Here is a 22898-nt window from a genome sequence, read left to right as displayed (position 1 = left end):
CAGCGACTTGAGTACTCATGTTAGCCTTGCCCTCTTCGAACAGGACCTTCAACTCTTTAGCACTGCCGACAAAATTGGTCCCGTTGTCGCTCCATAGATGAGCGCAGTGTCCTCGCCTCGCCACGAAACGACGGTATGCACTCATGAATCCTTGGGCTGTTAAGTCCGTAACAGCTTCTAGATGTATGGCTCGTGTTGCCATGCATACAAACAAGCATATGTATGCCTTCATGGTTTTCTGACCACGACCCTTTGACATTCTTATATGTACCGGACCAGCATAATCTACGCCACTGTTCAAAAATGCTCTGTGGGGGCGTACTCTTACTGCAGGCAGCTGTCCCATAAGCTGTTTTCTTACTTTAGCCTTGTCAATTATGCAGGTTTTGCAGCTACGTACGTGGTTTCTCACTGCTGCTTTCAAGCCAATAATCCAGTATCTACTGCGGATGTATGTCATCATCAATAGGTTGCCACCATGGAGTGTCTTAATGTGTGCTTCTCTCATTATCAGATTTGTAATGTGTACACCTTTGGGGATGATTATTGGGTGTTTAGCCGTTTCTGCTATCTCAGCGTTTTGTAAACGTCCTCCAACTTTCATTATGCCATTCTTATCTAAGAACGGTGAAAGTGTGATCAACGAGCTCTTGTTTCTAACCTTTCCCATCTTCTTTAGGTCTTCTATGTCTTTTCCATATACTTCATTCTGATAATATCTTATACATGCTTGCAATATATCTTCCATTTCATCTGCTGTTATGTTTACATCTTTGTTTTCCTTTCCCTTTGGCTTCGCAAATCTCTTACATAAAGCGAGCACTCTCTTCATTCTAGTTATATTGGAAAATCTTTCCCAAATTGGACTTTCTTCTTCGTGTGTCTTGTCTTTTCTTGTATAAAATGAACTCTTTTCTTCTAAATCTGTAGCAGGTACTGTATTTGTAACATATTCTATGTCGTTTGACTTTAGCCATTCAGGCCCGTTCCACCAAATTTTGTAATCAGGTAAGTCAGCTGCTCTGATACCACGACTAGCGATGTCTGCTGGATTTTCATTTGTTGTAATATGTCTCCATCTTTCATTGTCTATAATTCTTAGAATCTCTGCGACTCTATTCGCGACAAATGTTTTCCAGCGACTCGGATGAGCTTGGAGCCATGCTAGTACAACCATGGAATCGGTGTATGCAAATATGTTGCCATGTGACACTTCTAATAATTGTGATACATCAGCTATCTGTTCAGACAACATCACAGCAGCACATAGTTCCAATCTTGGAATTGACAGTTGTTTTATAGGAGCCACCTTCGTTCGGGATGCTATCATCGTGACATGTACGACGTCATGTTCATCAACCACTCTGAGGTAAGTTACTGCAGCATATGCTGAGCTGGATGCATCAGCGAACCCGTGGATCTGGACTTCTTTACAGCGAGGAGTTGTTTGCAGCCAACGTGGGATTTCGATCATTCGCAGGTCAGTAAGATCTTCTCTGTATTTTAGCCATTCTTCACACAATTCAACGGGCAGTTCATCATCCCAACTGAGATTGCTAAGCCACAATCTTTGTATCATTATCTTGGATGTGATGACGACTGGTGAAACCCAACCGAATGGATCAAATAGACGAGCAACATCTGAGAGAATGGATCTCTTCGTTATTGGATGGGGTGCATCAGGTAAGTTGACTGTGACATTGAAGTTGTCATTCTTTCTATCCCATGTCAGACCAAGAATTCTTATAACTTTATCAAGCTTTATTTCTATTGTGTCTTTCGTATCATCTCCTTCTTTTAGAAATTTGAGTAATTCTTCTTCATTACTTGACCACTTCTGCATTATGAATCCTCCCTTTCTCAATATCTCCTTAATATTTTGGCATAACTGTTTTGCTTCTTCGACATCGTCATGTCCTGTCATTAGATCATCCATGTAGAAGCAATTCTTTACAGCATTCGTCGCAGCTGTGTATTTTGGATGTTCGTGACCTTCATCATCAGCTAGTTGGTTCAATGTACGTACTGCAAGGTATGGGGCTGCAGCCGTACCAAATGTGACTCTCGTGAGTTTGTAGCTTTCTATGTCTTCATTTGGGTTGTCTCTCCACACAATGCATTGTAAATTTGTGAAATCATCTGCAGTCTTCACCATTCTGTACATTTTCACTATATCACCCACTACGCAAACCTTGTGTTTTCTCCAACTTATAATGAGGCTGCGCAGGTCAGGTTGTAATACTGGTCCAACCATCATGGTTTCATTCAACGATTGTCCATTGGATCCCTTAGCCGAGGCATCAAATACCACTCGGACCTTGGTTGTATCTTTATCATCTCGGATTACTGCGTGGTGTGGTAAGTATATTAGTTTGATGTCTTCTTCAATTTCAATCTTTTTCATATGATTCATGTCAATATACTCATCTATCACTTTCTTGTATTGGTCTTTCAGGTTCTTGTTTCTCTCAAGTTTTCCTTCTAATTGTATAAATCTTTTGATTGCTTGTTGTTTTGTGTCTCCTACCGTTTGTATCGTTTCTTCTATTGTTTGTTTTAATGGTAGGTGCACAATATATCTACCGTCTTCATCTCTCCTTGTTGTATTTTTGTATATTGTTTCACACTCTTCTTCTTCTTTTGTCAGGATCTTCTTTTTGTTGTATAAGTCTGTTTCTATTTCCCAAAACTGTCTCAATAAATCATTGTTTTCTCTTATTTATTTATTTATTTATTTATAGACACTTTATTGCATACTTAAAAAAATAACATACACAGACAAAATACAAATGAAGAAGAAGTTAGTACACAAAGGCGGGCTTATTGCCAAAAAGCAATTTCTTCCAGCCAACCCTTGGTTGGTGGAAAACTCAGGTAAATTTAACAAAACTCTTTTATACAATAATAAAAAGAAAAACAGTAAATGCAGACATATAAGTAACTGAGACTACATTAAGCATGTCCAAAATAAACTTATAAACTAGAATTATACTACCTATTCAACCTACTTAAATAATAATATAAATACACATATACCTAAGAGACAAAATACACTTAATATATACTGGCTATATTAATACATACATATACTTACTTACATAATTATAATTTCCAACCTAAGGTCTGATAATAGTGATCCTTTACGCTCTTTTTAAAGGTAGCAAGCGAAGGTGATAGTCGTACGTTCACGGGCAAGGTGTTCCACAGACACGCCGCCTTCACAGCAAACGAGTCACTATAAGAAGCAGCGTTACGATCAGGCACACTCAACATCTTGTTCTCTGTAGATCTCAACGCTCGGCCGTGGGAACATAGTAATGAAAACTTAGATTTGAGATATTGGGGGGAAGAAGGGTTATTCAAAACATTAAATAACATGTTGAGAATGTGAGTATTCCGGCGAAGGCGAATTGGGAGCCACTTCAATTGAGCACGATACTCAGAAATGTGATCGTACTTACGTAATCCAAAAATGAATCGGATACATAAGTTCTGGAGACGTTCGAGTTTGTTGAGTAGCTCTTCAGTCTTACTAATAAACTTGTTATTTTGGGATGTGTTCCTTGTGTATTGTTTATTCTTCCTGACAATATCCACCCAAGACACGTCTTTTGTGCTATAAGTCCATCTTGTAATCTGACTAATCCTTCTTCTATGATGCTTGAAAATATGTCAGCACCGAGTAGTATGTCAATTTTACCCGGTACGTGGCATGTAGGATCAGCCAACTTCAGTGATTTTAGTTCAGGCCAGTTTATGTCAACTTTCTTTGCTGGGAGCGTAGATGATATAGTTTTCAGAACGTAGGCATCGACAGGAATGGGCATTTTGGATTCAGATAACACTGACAGACTAACCTTGTGCTTGAGTTCATGTTTTCTTTCTCCCACACCAGATACTGTGCCATTGATTTTTGTTTTCTTAAGTCCCAACAACTCTGAGGCTCGTGCTGTCACAAAGGAAGCCTCTGAACCTTGATCGATGAGCGCACGGAAGACGTGTGACTCTCCAGAACTTGATACCACGTCTATCAGTGCTGTAGCTAACAAAACTGTTCTGTTAGTTGTTTCTTCTCTTGAGTAGTGTGACGTAATGTTGTTATTTGTATCTTCTTGACTTTCAGTTATCTCTGTTCTGCTTGGTGTGTTGTTGTTTTCTATATTTGTTTTATTTTCTTTATGTAGCAGTGAGTGATGTTTTCTTTTACAAATTCTACAAGACGTTCTTTGTTTGCACCGGAACACAGTGTGGTTTGGAATGAGGCAGTTGAAGCACAAGTTACTTTTCTGTACGAATTGATGTCTATCTTCAACTGTCAGTTTAGAGAACTCTTTACAATTGTACAGGTAGTGGGTTCCGTTGCAGAATGTACATGAAACTTGCGTGTTTGGTTTTATATTGTCGCAGCGAGCGTTACTCTCTTCTTTGTGATTTGTCATAACGTGGAATGATTTGTGTGGGGTCACTCTATCTTTTGTTGTTGTTTGTGACGTAGGAGCGATCATTTCCAATGTTCGGAATTTTGATTGAAGAAACTTTTGTAATTGATTCCATTTGGGGAGCTCATCAGTGTTTTCGCTATAAGCATGCTCCTCCCACTCTTTGTGTGTTTGCATGTCTAACTTCTGAACCACTAGAAACACTATCATCGGGTCCCAGGAGTCTGTTTTTACACTAAGGTTCTCAAGGCTATTTAAACACTCAGTGGTCGTATCCATCAGTGATTTGATATGGGGCGCAGACTGATTAACGATCTTCTTTTGATTAAATAATCGTTTAAGAAGTGATGTTGTTACTAATCTTTTGTTTCCGTAACGACCCTTCAGCATATCCCACGCTTGTTGATAGTTACTCTCGGTTATGTTAATGTGACGTAACAATGCTTCCGCTTCCCCCGATACACTAGTCTTCAAATAATGCAACTTCTGTACGTTAGATAAAGAAGTGCTGTTGTGTACGAGAGATGTAAACAAATCTTCAAAAGTCGGAAATTCATCATATTTGCCCGAGAAACACGGTATTTGTATTCTAGGTAACTTCACACAGGATAATGCTAAGGCTGAAGTATCCATGGAGGGCTGCTCAGGTTGTTTCTTCGCCTGTTCTAATTTGTTCAACAAGTCTAACAGGTCCGCCTTGATGCACAGGTAAAGATCTTCATATGTGAAATATTCTTCATTAAGGAAGTACGGTAATATGCCGCGTTGTTCCCGTGGTGTGATCTTCGTTAGACTTTGATTAGCCTCATTGAATGTCTTCCAATAATCTTCAATACATTGTAAGCGCGCCTTAATGTATCCCTGAGTAAGTCTCGCCTTAGGACATTTTTTAAGGTTAGTCTGAGTTTTAGTTAACATAGCCGCAACATCCTCCAATGTAGTTAAATAACTCGCTTGTTCCGGAGTCGGAGGCATTTTTATTTATTTAATGCAAACACAACACTTTTAGAATAATATTCAACACGTTATAAACACGTAATGTAAATTGTTTTGATTAAAATAGCACAGTTTTATTCACTTGCAAAGTCTCTTATCGCATTGGAATGCGGTCCTTTTGTTTTCGCTCGCCGGCCGTCTATTCAATTCGTCGTAAACAAAATATTAATCCGGTTCGAAGGACCATATGTTTAGGCACGTAAGGTTCAGTTTTGTTTAACGAGGATTGATGAAATAGAAATACGTCTTATAGGTGTCACTCTTTATTTGCTACTGAATTTGCTTATAACTTGGTACAGTAAAAAAAGGTGTTCGACAGCTACTTAGACAGCTGGCTGTACGTTCCACCAAACATATCGCCGTGTTTATCGTGATTCAAATTTACCTACTTCAATAAGATAGAGTACCGTGCTCTCAAATTAATTTACGTGCGAAATACCGTGATCAACTTTCAGTATCTTCAATAGCTTCATGTTGCATTGCCGTCGTTGCACCATGTTTACTATGCAGTCTTTATGTTCACAGATGAAAGAGTTCTCCCTTCCATATATTGGTCAGAAAAACTTCTGTCCACGTTCCGGGAGAATCACGCTGAAGACTCGACCATCTCTCACCAGTACTTCTGCAGCCAGACCGGCTTCCTGCGACATTACCCTGGTAAGCCTGACTTAATTTTCATGGTATTCTTTGTTTGCAGTAAGTACCACCATTTTCTCGGGGATTACAGTCGTAAACTTTTTTACCCCCTTCATAATATTGGAGAGCCGTATCGTAGCCTGTTAATATTGTATACATACATACACATGGTGACCACTCTACATATTAGTAATAATAGAACCGAACAGTTAAACAGAGGGTCAGTCATCGGTCGCATACAGGTCTGTAGTAAGACACCGTACACAGAGTGCCTTTATTCCTTCCAGCAACAATCTAACCCTCAAATTCCCCCCCAGCGGCAGTCTGGGAGAGCATGCACGCGCTGTCGATGCCAGAAGATCTGGCGGACGTGTTCGACTGCCGGCTGCGGCCCTGGTACGTGAGCGCCAGCGGCGCGCCGCGCGACGTGCTCATACTGCTCGACGCGTCCGGCTCCATGCACGACTCTTCTAATAAGGTGCTTCCTTTGAAAGGCTCGTTGTTCCAAAGGCGCATCTTTTGTTTCCTTTGTTCCTGGTAGCTACAGGGTGGAATTTCATCTGTGTGATACCTATGGATGGAGGATTTATTGTAAGATACAGTTCAATTCAGTATACAAATTCCGCCCTAACAGCGCTACGACGACGGAATACCAATAACATTCATCTTTGGAACTCAATTAACTTCATCCAACCGCACTTTCGTCTGAATTTCAAATCTGAGCACAGCTGAAAATTGCTCAGTTTGTAGGATACTTGGCTTGCCGATGGTGATGATGAGCAAGTGTTAGAGACACCAATAATTCCACCTGTATACATGGTGTTGCAACAGTGTCCCGAAATCAGGTGACTCAGGGCGTCAGCGTCAGTTTTTCATAAGTAGTACGAAAGTTGTTCTGAATGACTCCCTGAGTCACCCCCTTATCCCTACCTTTTTATTTTGCAACCCAAGATTCAGATGTGTCAGTTACCTAAGCAATTTGTCTCCAGGTCTCCGCGGAGAAGTTCATCATGGCCCTGCTGAGCGCGCTGACGGACGACGACCAGGTCAACATCCTGCGCTTCAACGTGGAGGTGGAGTCGCCCATCGACTGCTTCAACGACAAGCTGGTGCCGGTAAGAGCTGGACTAGGGCTGCTTGGTGCTGTTAGGTTAAAGTATTTTGCAGAGGTAGGCTGTTTTTAACAGTATGCGGATTTGATCACGCATGCGGGATGGCATGCCATTTTCTGAATACTATCGTATGAAAGAGTGCGGGGAAAACCCGTGTGCGTGATCAAACCCGCATGCTGTTAGAAACAGCCGTAAGATATGTTTTGTGCATTGTGGTCCTGCCAGGGGACTTTTACACTCACGAGCAATGAAAATTCCCAGCGATATAAGCAGGTAATATGGAACGTCACTGGCAAGTGGAACTTTTTCATTGGCTTGGTTATTAGGTAACCTACCTACAGATGCAGATATTGAATGACTGCACACCAAGATATGAAAACATAAGTAATCGATATCTAAGTACCTAATGCAGTTGTTTTATAAAAACATAGATCTTACAGATTAGGGGCTTTTTCAGGAAAGATATTTTGAATCACTTCCGTTGGATAGCGATATCTACATGTAAAGATCATTGATTAACAACTTCAAAAACTGCATTCAACTCAACTTATCAATGTATTTTTTATAGCTTTGTAATTGCTGATAGCCCCTCGGAGGCTAATTAGATTGATAAGAATCAAGTTCTTCAATACCTAAGTATTATTATGTATCTGCATTTATTGTAAAATTGAATGATGAAATATTATGGCGCATAAAAATAGATCCATGATCAAATTGTCCATGATTAGCTATGAAATTAATATAATTCATATCCATGTCCATTCAAATCACCAACGTTTACACATTAAGAGTAGCATCCAGCGACTCGACCCTAACCCCCCAAACCTAAACCAAAGTCAATAGAACGATACGTCACTTAAGGGCCCGCACAGGGTGACGTGCCGCGCCAATTTTGGGTTTTCAATGCTCTTCACACAGCACACGCAGTGACACGCACACATGTAAGTTTGCACAGTGGGTCGAAAAACTTTTACTCGCCAACTTTATTGACAATTATGTTCAAGTACATTTTGGGTGATTTTAGGGTAAGTAAGTATAATTCTTACTTACACTGGTAGGCACCAGGAAAGAGTAGAAATGAATAGGGGTTCCACTTTACTCTATACTCGGCACCCGATTAGCTTTCTCAAACAAATGTGGTATTTACTTGTAGAAAGGTAACTACAAGTATTAAGTGTAGATAATAAGTTTCGGGCATCCTCCAGCCAACTGAACCCCGACGACAAAGCAAAGTAAATACATAGTGTCACAAAAGGGCTATACTAAGCCAAAAGGGGATGACTCAAGGGCTCATTCTGAACAACTTTTGTTCTACGAGATTTGCAAATTCGCGAAAAAAAAATTTCGTTTTCCATGGTAAAAAGTCACATGTCCAACAAAGTTTCTATGAAAAAGGTTTTTTTTTGTTAATTTCCAAAACTCGTAGAGCAAAAGTTCAGAATGACCCCCTGTCTTACTCCTTTTTACCCGACTGCCGAAGGAGGAGGGTAATGTTTTTTGATTGTATGTATGTATGTTTGTCTGTTTCTTTGTTCCCTCCTGTAGCCTAAACAGCTTGATAGATTTTGATGTATGAGGTATTGTTAGAAGCGTATTGATGGCGCGATGGTTATAGACTATGTGACGTTCCATTAAAATGTACATAGCACCCTCTAGAGGACATAACGTGATGATCGAAAAAATAATAATTCAACTTTGCCGTGTAAGGTATCAAATGAAAAGGCTTGATTTTCACATTACAAAAATATGCATATTGAAGATATTTAAATAACAACACCAAAATTATTGAAATAAAAAATGATCATGAACTACTGACGTAAAATTTCATAAAATAAAAAAACTTGACCGCCACTCAAGGCCGTTTTCTAAGTAACATTCAGCTAAATGGTGAACCCTCTGCTGGTCCCCGCCTACGATACTTTCCATTAACATTGGGACTTGTTTTCATCTTTTTAGCGTGCAGTCGGGTTTTTTGTTTGTTTAGTACTATATACCGCTTTTTCAATACCTGTAAGTACATTTTTTGGTAGCAGCATAATATTTTTACTTAATTTTAGGGTTTCGAACGTCAAAAGAAAAAAAGCAACCGTTATAGGATCTCTTTGTTGTCCGTCTGTCTGACTGACTGTCTGTCACCGCCCTTTTTCTCAGAAACGGGTAAAGATATCAAGCTGATATTTCGCATAGATGGGGAGTACCCCAAAAAAAATATTATGGTACTCCCTGTCCCACACAAGTAAATTGGGGCTTATATTTTTCCAGTTATTTTGATGTGTACCTATCCTTTTTTTTCTTTGTTGTTTTGTATAAGTATGTGTTTCTTTTCTTTAAATCTGTCTTTTTTTTGTTGTTGCTGTCTATGTGTCGAATAAATGTATCTTTATCTTCAAATCACGCCATCTATCGTTTGTTTTTTTGTGGCTACTGTCTATAGAAGAAATTCCGTCACTGACAATTTTACGTTACGAATTTATTTTATTTTTATTTTTACATTTTCGTGGAGAACCAACAGCATTTTGTTAATAAATAATTATTACTTATGAACACATAACAACTTGATGCCATTAACAGAATGAACTTAATAAACCCAGTAAACCTAACACATCCAGAGGAAAAATTAAATCTCTTTCTCTCTCTCTGAAAAACATACTTAATAGCCCAAACTCAATGCTTTTAGCTATTAACATCTTTGAAATAAAATTGAGCCACCACCGTGTTACTGCCCTCATCAGATCCTCACGAGACCATACCTCAACCAGCACCAAGAGACTGTATTTTTGATCCCTAACCTAATGTTCGTGCGTATTGTCATCACTTAGATCCATTCGCTATATTCCTGCTCCTCATCAGACCTTTAAAGACTGTAATGTCACGAGAATATTGCACACTATCTAATTTAATTTAATGTATTGAATATACTGGAAGAATTATGCTTCCTCAATTTCAAATCAAATTATGTTGGTGTCATAAAAGTTGAAAAAGTGAAATGACAACCAATGTGCAGTGATTTTGTATCTGTACACGATAAGATCGCGAGCTGTCAGTGCTGCCTAAACCGACGTGACCCTTCTTTGGAGGCCAGCGGCCAACTGAGTCAAACGTCACTTGTGTTTATGATTTTATAACACAGAAAGCCGCCATAGATATTTGTATGAAGATTTGAGGGAAAAAAATTGCTCAAGATTGGGATTAATTTACACAAAATAAGTGTGTGTTTATTAAAAAACAAGGTATTTAGCGCCTAGTCCAAGCCTTTAACTTTATAATATGATAAAAATCATATGAAAATTCTTAATAATTACGAAACAGTTGTTACAATACGGGAGTGTGATTTTCTGGTTTTTCGTGATATTCTGAATTTTATTTACAGTTATCCATAATCATTTACTTAAATTCGAATCATTCAGCACCTAGCTAGACTCTTCGACTACCTGTGTGATTTTTTTCAAGGTTGTAGAGCATCGTTTACTACATAATTCTATGACAATGCCAACCCTCGATTGCCCCTTGCTGACCCTTAATCGCGCGACAATTGACTGTCGATGAACCGTTCAGACTCTGACAATTGTTATTTAGTATATGAGATTAAAAACCAGACTTTTCCAATTTCGACTCTACTTGCAATATCATTTTTAGCCCTACAATCCCTTTGTCAGTTATATTATAAGTAGGGGGTAATAGACAGACATTTAATAAACAGACTTTAAAATACACAGGCCAACCACATAAACTCGGACGCCATGATGGCGGCCATGAAGGGCTACAAGATGAAGAACCTCACCGACATGAACCTCGTTTTCCGCGCCTCGGTGCGGATGCTCCAGGCTCAGAAGGACATCCCCGGCCGGCCGGAGTCCTGCCAGCAGGCCATCGTGTTGCTCACTGATGAGATGTATGCGAATTACTCGGACCTGCTGCAGAGCTTGGACCCTGATGGACGGATCAGGTGAATGATCATTTATAACATTAAATGTAAAAGGAGGTGGCAGCCGTGTGTCTTTCTACGGTTTATTATCTCTTCTAGGTCTTCAATACTGCTTGATTTCCTAACTTTAATAGGTAAACCGATTTTCTCTGGGTTGCACCTAGGAACTTTAAGCTTATGTCGTTCTTTAATATATTCCAGCCTTGCTTTGGCAGTATAGAAACAGAAAGAGACCGAAATAGATTTAATGCCGATATTAGCGTAAAGTTCCTTTCTGCAACTCAGCGTTACTGACGTTATTTCCTCCAGTCCTTTCATCATGTCACCAGACCCTAGTCTAGCTCGAGTATCATCGACAAACTAACAATCAGCATTGCCTTTTCCCTCAGACTGTTCACGCTCTGGCTGCACGACATCAACGGGCTGCGCGGCGACACGGACCTGTACGGCGAGTGGGCGAGCTGCCTGCGCGACGGACACTACGCCGAGCTGGCCACCTCGGACAACGACCCGTCGCACGCTGACGTCACGCAGCAGGTGACTATAATAGCAAGAGAGATTTCCCAGATGTAAATGCCCTTGTTAGTTGATACACCTACCGAGTAGAGTGGTGAGAACCGAGACAGGGTTCCGCTCATCTCGCATAATCTTTATTGACCAATACTCATTTCGCATAACTCGTATGGTCTAAACTTTTTTGGCCGAACCATCACTTTGCCAAGACTTATGTGGCATAAGGCTCGTTTCGTCTAAAACTCTTTAGGCACAATCTTTAAACACCTAAGTTTCGTTTGCTCAAATTTATGTTCGTCTATACCTATGTATAATCTTGTTTCTCCTAATGTTATCTTAATAAATAATATATTAAGTATGTAGTAAATGTACAAATTGTGGTATTTTTCTCCTACATCCCGAAAATCACGATATTGTATGATCAAAAAATCGAAAGTTAACGACCAATATAATTATTACAAACCCCATGAGATCGAAACCTAAAAATAGATGCGACGAAGAGCAAAGCGAGGAGGAGCGTGTTAGGTGCACATGCTCATCAAAACCAAAGCGGAGCGCAGCGAAGCGGAGCGGAGCGTTTTCCAAACAGCGGAAACAATACAAGGCACCAGTTTGCGCTATGTAGGGAGACGCTCCGTCAAAGTTAAAGCCAAACGAATATTATTACTTTGTATAAACCTATGCCATAGAACTATTAGGCTATTCAAGATTTGGCCATACCATTATTAGGCTAAACAATGTTATGCGAAATAACTTTTTACTAAACGAGATTTATGCCATACGATTTTCGGCGTAACGAGACTTTGACCAAACGTTACTATGCAATACGAGATTAGGCAAATAAATCTTATGCCAAAAAAGGTAGAACCGGTGAGACAGTATCCTCGGTCGAGCACTCGGTAAATTGATAGCCGTTCATTGTTCGAAGCTACACGGAAGGGTTTAAGCGCGAGGCCGGTAATCAAGCAAGAAAGGATGTCCCAGACCTCAAGTGACCTCAAGGCCGTTATTACTTTCAGTGCCTCATACATTGGAATGATTATTCAGCTAATCCAGCTGCTTACCAATGATGCATTAGATTGTTCTCATGATCGCTACTTGTAAAAACTCGTTATAATGAATTCAATTTAGGCATAATCAATGCCTCTAGATTACAAAGAACAAGGGCCTTTGCAAATTGTCAAAAAAGTAATGTACTTATGGCTAGTTTTACCATAGTATGTTAGATCATTAACACCCCTGTTTTATTTGATGTTATGTCATCAATTAAAAGTCATCTCTATATTAAGTTCTTGACAGATGTGTCATAAGTCAACAATTAATCCCTTGTTCTGATCTAACAGAGTATGGTGAAACAGGGGCCTAATGTATTTATTTGATGATCAGGTACAGAAGATCCTGCAGAACCTGCAGCGGCCGCTGGTGCAGCAGCGCCGCGAGCGCCTGCGCATCTTCAGCGACGTCTACGCGCATGTGGAGGTGAGCCGTCAATTTTATTTAAAGCTCAGTAGCGTTATTAACTACGTACCACAAAGCTTCTTCGTGAATTAACTTTTTCGCTCCATCAGGACAATCGAAAGTATTACATAAGACAACGAAGTCATAGTTTACGAGATCAATCATGATGACTCAAAAAATCAAAATACATCGAAAAGGGTAATAACTATATTATGCGGGATAGGAGTAAAAAAAAGCGTGTTGACGCGAAAAAAATTCTCCGTAGCGCTCGCTCACGATATCGCGCGATGTGAGTGAGCTTCTCTTCTACCACTTGAAGTGGTCCACTTCTGTGACAAATTTATAGGATCCATTCCACTCAAAGGCTGCAATGATAGATAATTGACTAATCCACCTCCCCAGGACCCGCGGCGTGGCGAAGTAGCGTGGAAGCTGAAGGCGGACGCGGAGCAGCGCGCGCGATACGACGAGCTGCGGCGGAACAAGGACGCGCTGCTCGGCCCCGCGAGACTGATGAGCGACTACATGTACCATAAGGACATGGTGGGTACAGATTGACGCATATACACTTACCAGGACCTCAAGACTGCTAAGGAATGTCGGCCCAATGCTGTGTCGTCTGAATGGTTTTCCGACTTTAGGTCCGTAGGATCCGTTTTCTCTTGGTTAGTGAGTAAAGGGCTAGACCGGGGCGCATTTAAGACGTGACATAAGTTTTGCAATGCGCTCAAGAGCGAGAGCGGTAAAATGTGAGTTGACCATGGGATCGATGATAAAATATGAATGCTTCTTGAGGCCAAACTATTTACTGAATATCCAAATTACATTATACAAGATATAGTTACATGGCGGGCGCGAGACGACTAGCGTCCGCGCATTGTTCGCTACTGGAATTTGCCAAAAAGCTTACATTACAAAACGTGACTAAAACATATGTCGCTTCAAACTTTTGTCACGTCTTAATAGCGTCCCGTGCTAGCCCTGCAGGACCCCCGGCGCGGCTCGGTGACGTGGCAGCGGAAGGCGGACTACATGTATCATAAGCATATGGTATTTACGGTCGCCTGCACAAGTATACTTTAGTACCTTGTCAAACTTACTGTCTATTTAAACATTGTCTGACAAGGTGATGAAGTGTAGGGCTACTTATGCAGCTGATCATACATGCTGAATGTATAATTACAATACTAAGAAATATATGTAGATAGATAGATAGATAGATAATTCTTTATTGCACACAAACATAGAAATTACACGAGGAAATACACAACATAGATGGTACAATTGGCGGCCTTATTACGAAGAGTAATTTCTTCCAGACTACCTCGGAGGAGAGAAATTATACATAAGAAAAGGGGAGAGTGCAAAAAAATTACAAACATAACTTATACTTACAGGAAAATAATATTATAACACCTAATCTATACATAGTAATAGGTAATATAAAATACATAAAACATACTTAAGTAAGAAGAAAAACAACAATCGGCCTTATTGGTTATAGCAATGTCTACCAGACAACATTTGAATGGAAGAGAGAGTTTTTAAAAATTACATAATTATCAGCCGTAATCGTCTTTGGACACAGCGCATAAGCCTCTCAAGTAGCGCCACAAATTAAGTCCACAACACTCTGTCCTAGGCCTTCCTCATCCAACCACTCTCGTCTGAGGTCGTCGATCCAGCGGGCCGGAGGGGCATAAATAAAATATGTGTTTAAGTATTGATTTATTCCATGCTACAGGAGGACCTGGGCCACTACTATGAGGGTGAGGACGTGAACTACCGCCTGCAGATCAGCGTCGCCGTGCCCGTGTTCGAGTCCACCACCGTCGAGGTACACTAGCGAGCAGTGACAAAGTTCCACCTGCTAGTGACGTTCCATATGGAAATGGAACTTTGTCATTGCTCGAGTCGTGAGTGTATAATGGTTTAGAATACATTATTGAGAAAATTATATGTGGATATTACGAGCACATATAAATGTTGTTTAAAAGTATCTTTGAATAGCAGTTAAAATGAATGTGTATATTTGTTTCAGAATATTACGATTACGCTGCCAGATGTGAGTACCTACCGTCAAGTATCACACTATGCTAGTTATATACTATCTAAACCATGATAATTATATTGACTAACAAATTTTCATTCCTTTCAGCAAAAAAATCAAAACTCTACAAGGACGGTAAACGATTTCATTTAATAAACCTTAAAACTTACATACACTTGGGTATTACAATAATGAAATATACTTACGTATATAAATATGTATTTTTGCTGGAACATGTATTGCTTACTTACCTTTTATAAAACCCATTTTGTATAAAATAATATGTAGTTTACTAAATAATTCACCTTTTCAGTATCCTGTAAACAGATTATTGGGAGTAGCCGGCGTTGATATCCCCATTGATGATCTGAAGCTGATTCTTCCATACTCAGAGGTAACAATGAAAAAATAATATAGGTATCTTCCGCTAGGTAGGAAAATCTATATATTTATGTACCGAGAGCAAAATTTTCTATTTATTGTGTTAGGTAGGACCTTACAGTTACTTGTTTGTTTTCAGCTAGGAGCTGGCGGGTCCCTGTTCATAGTGGATCACCGCGGAAACACTGTTACTCACGACAACCTGAAGCCCTTAGTAAGTTTGCATACATTATGTTATTTTGATACAATAGGTTCTGTTAGTTACAGTTACTTAGGATTCCTTGTGTTCATTTAACTAAGTAGTCCTTCTAAGAACGTTAAGAACTAGTCTAGTTTCACATTGGTGAGACCCCCTACAGCATTAATGTAAGCGTTCTTGCGCTTCTTGGATCTACACTCAACGGTCAGCGATTACAAAATTTAATTCAACGCCACACCGCCGACTCAGCATTTACCAAATTTCAGAAAGGAACTTAAACTGGAGACATTTAGACATCGAGAAGATGTACAGGCAGATATTAGTTCATCCTGATGATCAACAGTATCAAATGATCATCTGGCGAGATTCACCTAACCAGCCGCTACAGGAGTACCAACTAGGAACAGTGACATATGGCTGCTGCAGCAGCCCGTTCATAGCAATGATGACGCTGCAACATTTAGCAAACGAGGAGTCGTCGAATTAAGAAAGAAGCTAATGTCGGCATTAAATCTATTCCTGATTCTTTCTGTCCGTAATTCCGTATACTGTCAAAGCAAGGCTGCAGTTACAAGTAAACCGTGTATGTTGTTAATAAAAAATTGTAATCAAGATTAAAACGATATTTACCAAAAGTCATAGACCTAAAAATATTCTTATTACGTTTGTACCTATATGTAGTAATACCTATAACGCATTAACCTCTTAGTGTATTTTTCTTAATTGATAACGACTGTGTAGCATTAATACTAACCTTAGTGGTTAAAATATGCTAGTAAAATGTATTAGAAAACTAAGATTTATTATGATAAATTAAAAAAATATGTTTTTCAGTTCGACAGCAACATCCTGAAGCCCGGGTACCGCACGGTTGACTTCCTGGAGCTGGAGCAGCCGGCCGCGCCGCACGCGCCCCGACAGTTCTCCGCCGAGTGGCTCGCTGTAAGTGTATTCTATTGTATTGATGTTCTTTATATGGGGACCAGGGGGATCGCTCTTTGCTGACGAAAAACGAACTAACGAGAGCTGTCGTGCAATGGGCACGTTTAATACAGCGAGATACAGTCATGGCTTGCGCAGCAGCGCTCCATTTTCCAGAAACTTTGTTTTTCGTCATTTTTAAGAGTGATCCACCAGTCCATGCACTTTGCTTATACAAATGAAGCCTTCATGTGACAAGGACTAAATTTACATTTCTTGTGATGCTTTCACCAGTTCAGACGAAGTTGGCTGCTTGCTCCATCCACCATCGCTTTGGAATCGCAGATTTTTTCACCAGTGATATCATTGTTATGGATGCTAAGTATGGCCCAACTAACATCGTAGCGTTAAAAAAACTCTCATATAACTTGTATAATGGTTCCATTCGAAAATTAAAGTGTTAAGACATAGCTGTATAAGAGTGTAGGAGAGTGCTCTAACTCACTTATAACCACGAAAGAGGCCCACGATTTTGAGAGTAAAGGCTTTAGAAAGTCTGTAAAACGGTGTCATTGAAGTGTTTAAGTTATAGAAAGCCTGTAGTACGGTGTCATTGAAGTGCTAAAGTTACTATTGAAGAGCGTTTAATCACTCTCAGCTAGAACTTTTACCGGTATAGTTGTGGTTGTAGAGTGGTTATTTGACTCCCTGACTCTTATTTGTTAGTTAAAAAAGGGTTAAGTGAGTATGTTACCGTTTTTCGAATACACTTTTACCATACAAGATGTATGTCTTTGAAAATAATAGTGTCAACAGCAATCATACGCGACAGTATTAGAGTGACAGTATTGATTAATACTAAATAACAGTAAATATAATATATTAACTTGACTTAACATGTTTTGTGAATTGAAAATAATATGCCATTGTAATTTTACTGTAATGTATACCATATTTTCCACCTCAATTTTAATGCGCTCCGAATTTATTAAGGATTTCAAATGAAACATAAGTAAATATAAATTGGACGACTCCATTTTGTATTTTTTTGTATCCTTACTGTATGTCCATTAGTTTCATAAATCGATTGGCATGACTGGAATGACAAAATTCACATAAATAAGTAAGTATTTTAAAGCAAAATATTATTTATCCCAGCAATTTATAGGTTAGGTCGCCAATGCAAATGGCGACCTGGACCTAAGTCATCTATTACACTTTTTGAAATAGAAGACCCTTAGCCAAGGGTATTATGCAGTCTTAGTCGATCCGCACAGTCTTGCCTAACACCGTTACTTTTACAGTCTACTTGCCAAACGCAATAAGCGTAAGTTAAGTTAACCTTAAAGATTAAAACTGCATTGTTGAGTTTTCCAACACTGTAAGAATCTTGTCTTACTGCACTCTTGACAAAATCTCTTTTATAACCAATTCCTGCAGCCTAAAGTCAATATGACACCTAAAGATTTATATGAGTATTAAAGGAAACCACTTAACAACCATAAGTGTTAACAAGTGTCAGTGAGCACTCTTGTATAGCTTTAGGTTCTAGAAACAGTTTAAACCTATAACATCTTAATTATAATTGCTTTGACTAATACCATTTTAACACTTAAACCTGCTGTTAACACTAATTTCATTTTTTAACTCATCTTTATCGCTTTATGTTAGAACTGAGATAATTATAACACAGTTATACAGGTTAAAGTTATAAAAATAGCTGTAACTGAGGGTAAAATGTTTGTTGGGGGATGCCTTTGACATCCACCAATCATGTTCATTGGTCCACAAAACATAGCACTGGTGGGATCGGATTCCTGTCACGTCATCTCTGGTACAAACGCTCCCTAAAACAGTCCCTTATATTTCACAGTTTCGCAAGAAGCTGATAATCGAAACATCCAGAGGCAACAAGACTATGTACAGCAAGAACATCTTCGAGGGCGCCATGCGGGCATTACTCGAGCATCGCGACTACCACTGGCGGCGCGTGCTCGACCATTATACAGTGAATCTCTACATCATACATGTTATACACGGTGTTGCAAAAAGGGTTTATACCTATGTATACTACGCCGGATGACGTACGGCGCGGCGTCATTCTAAACAACTTTTGTTCAATCCGTTTTTACCCTTTTTGCTGTATAGTGATAAATTGATAATAATATCGATTCTGTATACACAAATTCTAATTTTGAAGCTATCAAACTAAAAAAGTGCCAGTGGAAAGTGAGATTTACGGAAACTCTCATAGATTCGACTCGAAAAATCATTTACTACAGGTTTTCTACACGTTTAAAATTTGAATTTGTGCCTTCAGAATCGCCATAAATACAGACATATTATAGGTGGTGGTGGTGCTTCCCAAGTACAACCGCTACCACCTGGTGCACGACGCGGAGTTCTCTCAGAAGCTCGCTGAGGACGCGTACAAGGCGCTACACGGGACGGAGTTTACCGTACATCCTGATTGGTGAGTGGACTGGGTTTTTGGATCTGGTGTACAAACTTACCTAGCTTTATCTATATAAAATATACTCTTATAATGTGAGATTAATGAATTTGAGCGCTAAAGTATTTCCGCTTGAGGAAAGTTATGTGGTATTTTATGGTGTTGTGCTTCTCATTCTACGTAGTTATACGTTGCAAGTTGTCTAAGATCAATTAATTTGAACAGCGATTGAATAATTATAAAGATAAAGTGTTTTTATGAAAATATTACTTATCGCACTTCACACACGTCTGTCTATCAACAAATATCAGTCCGGATTCGAACTCAGGATAAGTGCGACCATCTAGACCGCCGTGACATAATCTCCCACACTCAAATTCCCCTGCAGGTTGTACTGCCGCCACGTGGACCCGTCCTTCACGACGCGCGAGGACGAGGTGCTACACTTCCTGCGCCGGCGCCGCGACTACGCGCGCCTGCCCATGCGGAATGTCAAGCACGCCTTCTCGCCCATACCGCCCTCGCTGCTCGAGAAGACGTATCAATGTGAGCTATGCTGTGTGATGATGAAGGTTTCAGCAAATTTAGCAAAAAAAACCGGCCCCAGTTTTTTGAATACTCTACTAATTTTGATTTTAACTCTACTTTTATGTACAGAAAATCCAATTTTAGCGTCTTCAAATTTTTGCTTTTGTACATCGACAACACCCATTAAGTCCAAGCATTGGTTATAAACTGAATAAGTTAAGTAGTTAAAAAGAGGAATTGAAAAAATCCATGCGATGATGATGAGCAAAACATCATCATTGAAGAATATCATCTCACGTCTTGTTTTTTTGCTAACAAACAAGCACCGTTCCAGTTCGCGAACGCCTGTTGACAGAAGAAAGAAAGGCGATCCGTTTACAGTGCGACAAATCTTATCTGTTCCGGTAAGAGCGAACTAAATTGACCCATATCTCATTACTAAATGAATTGTATATTGTAAAAGATTAGGTGGGTTTATTACAACCGCAAGAGCGAATTAACAATACGTGCAAACTTATCTTATAGAAATAAAAAATATTAATAGACATTTTATGTGAGCTGTCACCGGAACAGATAAGTTTGTGGCACTGTACCTACGTTATGTTTATGTGTATTGTGACCTTCATACCACCCCACATGTCCAGGTGATGAACAGCTGATGGCGCGTCTCAGCGCGGAAGCGGTGCGGACGGAGCCGTGGGCGCGCGAGCACGAGGACGAGATGATGAGCGAGAACTGCGGCGCCTGCGAGCTGGGCGCCACCACGGCCTTCTTCGCTAGCGGTGAGATAGATAGATAGATAGATAATTCTTTATTGCACACACAAACATAAATTACACAAGGAAATGTACAATATAGACGGTACAAATGGCGGCCTTATTACTAAGAGTAATTTCTTCCAGACTACCTCGGAGGAGAGAAACTATACAAGAAAAGGGGAAAGTGCAAAAAATTACAAACAGAACATATAACAAGGAGAAAATTACAAATGTATATACTAACGGTCTTAGGGCGAATTCGTCCAAACATCATTCATCTTACACGAGAATAACTATACCGGAATAAAATTTATACGCGAGTAAATATCTAGGATAAGTACATTTGCATTCTACCAAGTTATACCATGATTAATTGAATGAACGAGGAACGAAACTGTAATGCAACTAAAATAAAAATAGTTGCGTTTCAAAGCATGCAATAGAAATGACATGCCAACTTAGTTTGAATGGATTATAATAGTATGAAATTGTTTATGTTTTAATATTTTATTCGCTGTTGTTATTTTGAGAATTTGCCTATTAACTTACTTTTGTTTATGTTTTGACAGATGTGCTTATATGTCATTATGACGGTTTTCTAATCAGCTGATGTGCCGCCGCCATTACAAAATTACTCTCGGATAAGCTCGTTACACGGTCAATTTTGGCGGTATAACATTTTATTCTTGGGATAAGCTTATCTTGGTTTCGGGTTTGGTAGAATGCAAAATCGGCTTACTCGCGAGTAACTGCTAGTTTACTCGTGAGTAAAAAGTTACTCGACGTTGGTCGAATCCACCCTTATTCATAAAAAGTTACGGGAGACCTATAGGCCTGCTATAAGCAAATGTCAAAAAAACTTGAGTATAAGTATAAGCCTTCTGGTATATTTAGTTTTGATTTAATTTTCCGGCTTAGATATACCATGCTGCATATGTCGGTTTCGGCTTAGTATACCCTTTTTGCAGCAGTAAATTATGTGAGTATCTATCTTATTTTTCACCTGAAGAAGTCGCATCCGGTACCGATAATTTTTACATACAAAAGAGTTCAACGCGCTAACACTAGGGCTCCGAATTCGTAGCACAAACTGCTACGAGATTTTCGTAGCAAGTTGAGTTAAAAGTATTTATATTTTTATCTCTTTATCCTTATATAAATTAACAAGAATATACTTATCGTAGATTTATAAATATCGCTCGCTCAAATAATAACCAGCTTAGACTACCTATATAAAATCGACCATTAGGTACATTAGAAAAATTAAAGGTGCAATGATAATTGGTACCTATTGGTCATTCAAAGAGCTAATGCTATGATTGACATGTTTTTTTTCCTTCACCTTTCCCCAACAGAGAGCGGTCTAACCCGCTGGCAGCTCTACCACGCGACGATCGGGCACCCGGACCCGCCAGACGGGTCAGCATGGCCGCGCGGGCCCTCCGAGCCGTGGTACCGCCGCGCCGCGCACAGCCCCGACACGCTCGTGATCCATGCTCCCGTCACTCCCGTGCGACACATGCACAACGCTTATGAGAAACCGCCTCCTGTGAGTAGAATACGAGACACTCTTCCATGACTATAACTATAGACAGTAACAGACGTGAACGGACCCTCTGAACGTCGCATCTATCCGCAACATACACAATGCTTATTTATGAGAAGCCGACGCCTGTGAGTAGATCTGTAGCTTGAAGCAGTAAATATGAGACACTCTTCCGTGTCTAAAGACAGTAATAGCCATGAACGGTCTTGGCGAGCGAGTTAGCATGGTCAAGAAGCCACTTTCGAGAGCAGCTCTCTACCTACAGCAAGCATAAAACGATTGTGGTCTCTACATCAGTGAACAGTACCATATCGAGTTTGTTCACATGAAATACCTATACTTAGTCGTATCATTTACAAAACCTGGAAAAAAGACTCGTATTCTATTCTGTTAATTTTTTTTTTAGTTAGTGAGAGGAAGTAATAATTATGCTATAATAATAATATGTTTACGTTCAAATAAAGTAAGTACTATTTTTTTGGTATTGTATCTTCTTATATTTCGTTATGTAACTCTTCAACCAACCTTAATTTATTTTCCATTAATAGTTGGGTATCCGCTACGAGTGGCTGACGGCGGCGCGCACGCTGGCGCACTCGCAGGGCGGCGGCATCATCGGCGTGGCCGGCTACCACTTCTACCCCGAACACTTCGAGGACTTCGTCTCCACTACTACTGACTTCCCCGTAAGTCTAAGGGTCATACTCCCATCCTTGATACATGCCGTATGGAGAACAGCCAAGCTTATAACGAGCTTCACTAGTGTATTAGTGACGGCCTTTGCGTTCGTTGGACTTGGTAAGTTCTAGTTATACAAATATGTAACACGTAGGGGAACATATTTGTATAACTGGTGGATTTGGTCATACATCCTCTGTAATAGGTATTTGCTTTTTAATTCTAAACATATTTTACATAAAAAGGGTCATCAAATCTAGCTCTTGTTGAGTTTGTCACCGATACGATTAAAATAAGTCAGAGAAT

At 39.7% G+C, this 22898-nt stretch overlaps 1 protein-coding gene across 1 annotated transcript in view; it reads left to right on the top strand.

The window, feature by feature from the left end:
- Positions 1–22898, top strand: part of LOC105392778 (voltage-dependent calcium channel subunit alpha-2/delta-3) — a 28582-nt gene that overhangs the window by 2732 nt on the left and 2952 nt on the right. Inside the window, exons 4-22 of the mRNA XM_048628670.1 lie at positions 5961–6092; positions 6389–6549; positions 7061–7186; positions 10900–11129; positions 11498–11645; positions 13008–13100; positions 13482–13622; positions 14824–14916; positions 15121–15144; positions 15238–15264; positions 15443–15523; positions 15650–15724; positions 16544–16651; positions 18504–18638; positions 18979–19103; positions 19471–19628; positions 20255–20392; positions 21724–21917; positions 22463–22600. Of these exons, the coding sequence (XP_048484627.1) occupies positions 5961–6092; positions 6389–6549; positions 7061–7186; positions 10900–11129; positions 11498–11645; positions 13008–13100; positions 13482–13622; positions 14824–14916; positions 15121–15144; positions 15238–15264; positions 15443–15523; positions 15650–15724; positions 16544–16651; positions 18504–18638; positions 18979–19103; positions 19471–19628; positions 20255–20392; positions 21724–21917; positions 22463–22600 (2327 nt within the window). The remainder of the gene's footprint in view (positions 1–5960; positions 6093–6388; positions 6550–7060; positions 7187–10899; positions 11130–11497; positions 11646–13007; positions 13101–13481; positions 13623–14823; positions 14917–15120; positions 15145–15237; positions 15265–15442; positions 15524–15649; positions 15725–16543; positions 16652–18503; positions 18639–18978; positions 19104–19470; positions 19629–20254; positions 20393–21723; positions 21918–22462; positions 22601–22898) is intronic.

Source organism: Plutella xylostella, chromosome 21 (assembly GCF_932276165.1).
Source record: "Plutella xylostella chromosome 21, ilPluXylo3.1, whole genome shotgun sequence".
NCBI classification, from domain to species: Eukaryota; Metazoa; Arthropoda; class Insecta; order Lepidoptera; family Plutellidae; genus Plutella; species Plutella xylostella.
The sequence above is the reverse complement of the archived record's forward strand: the minus strand, read 5'-3'. Positions and strand labels throughout refer to the sequence as shown.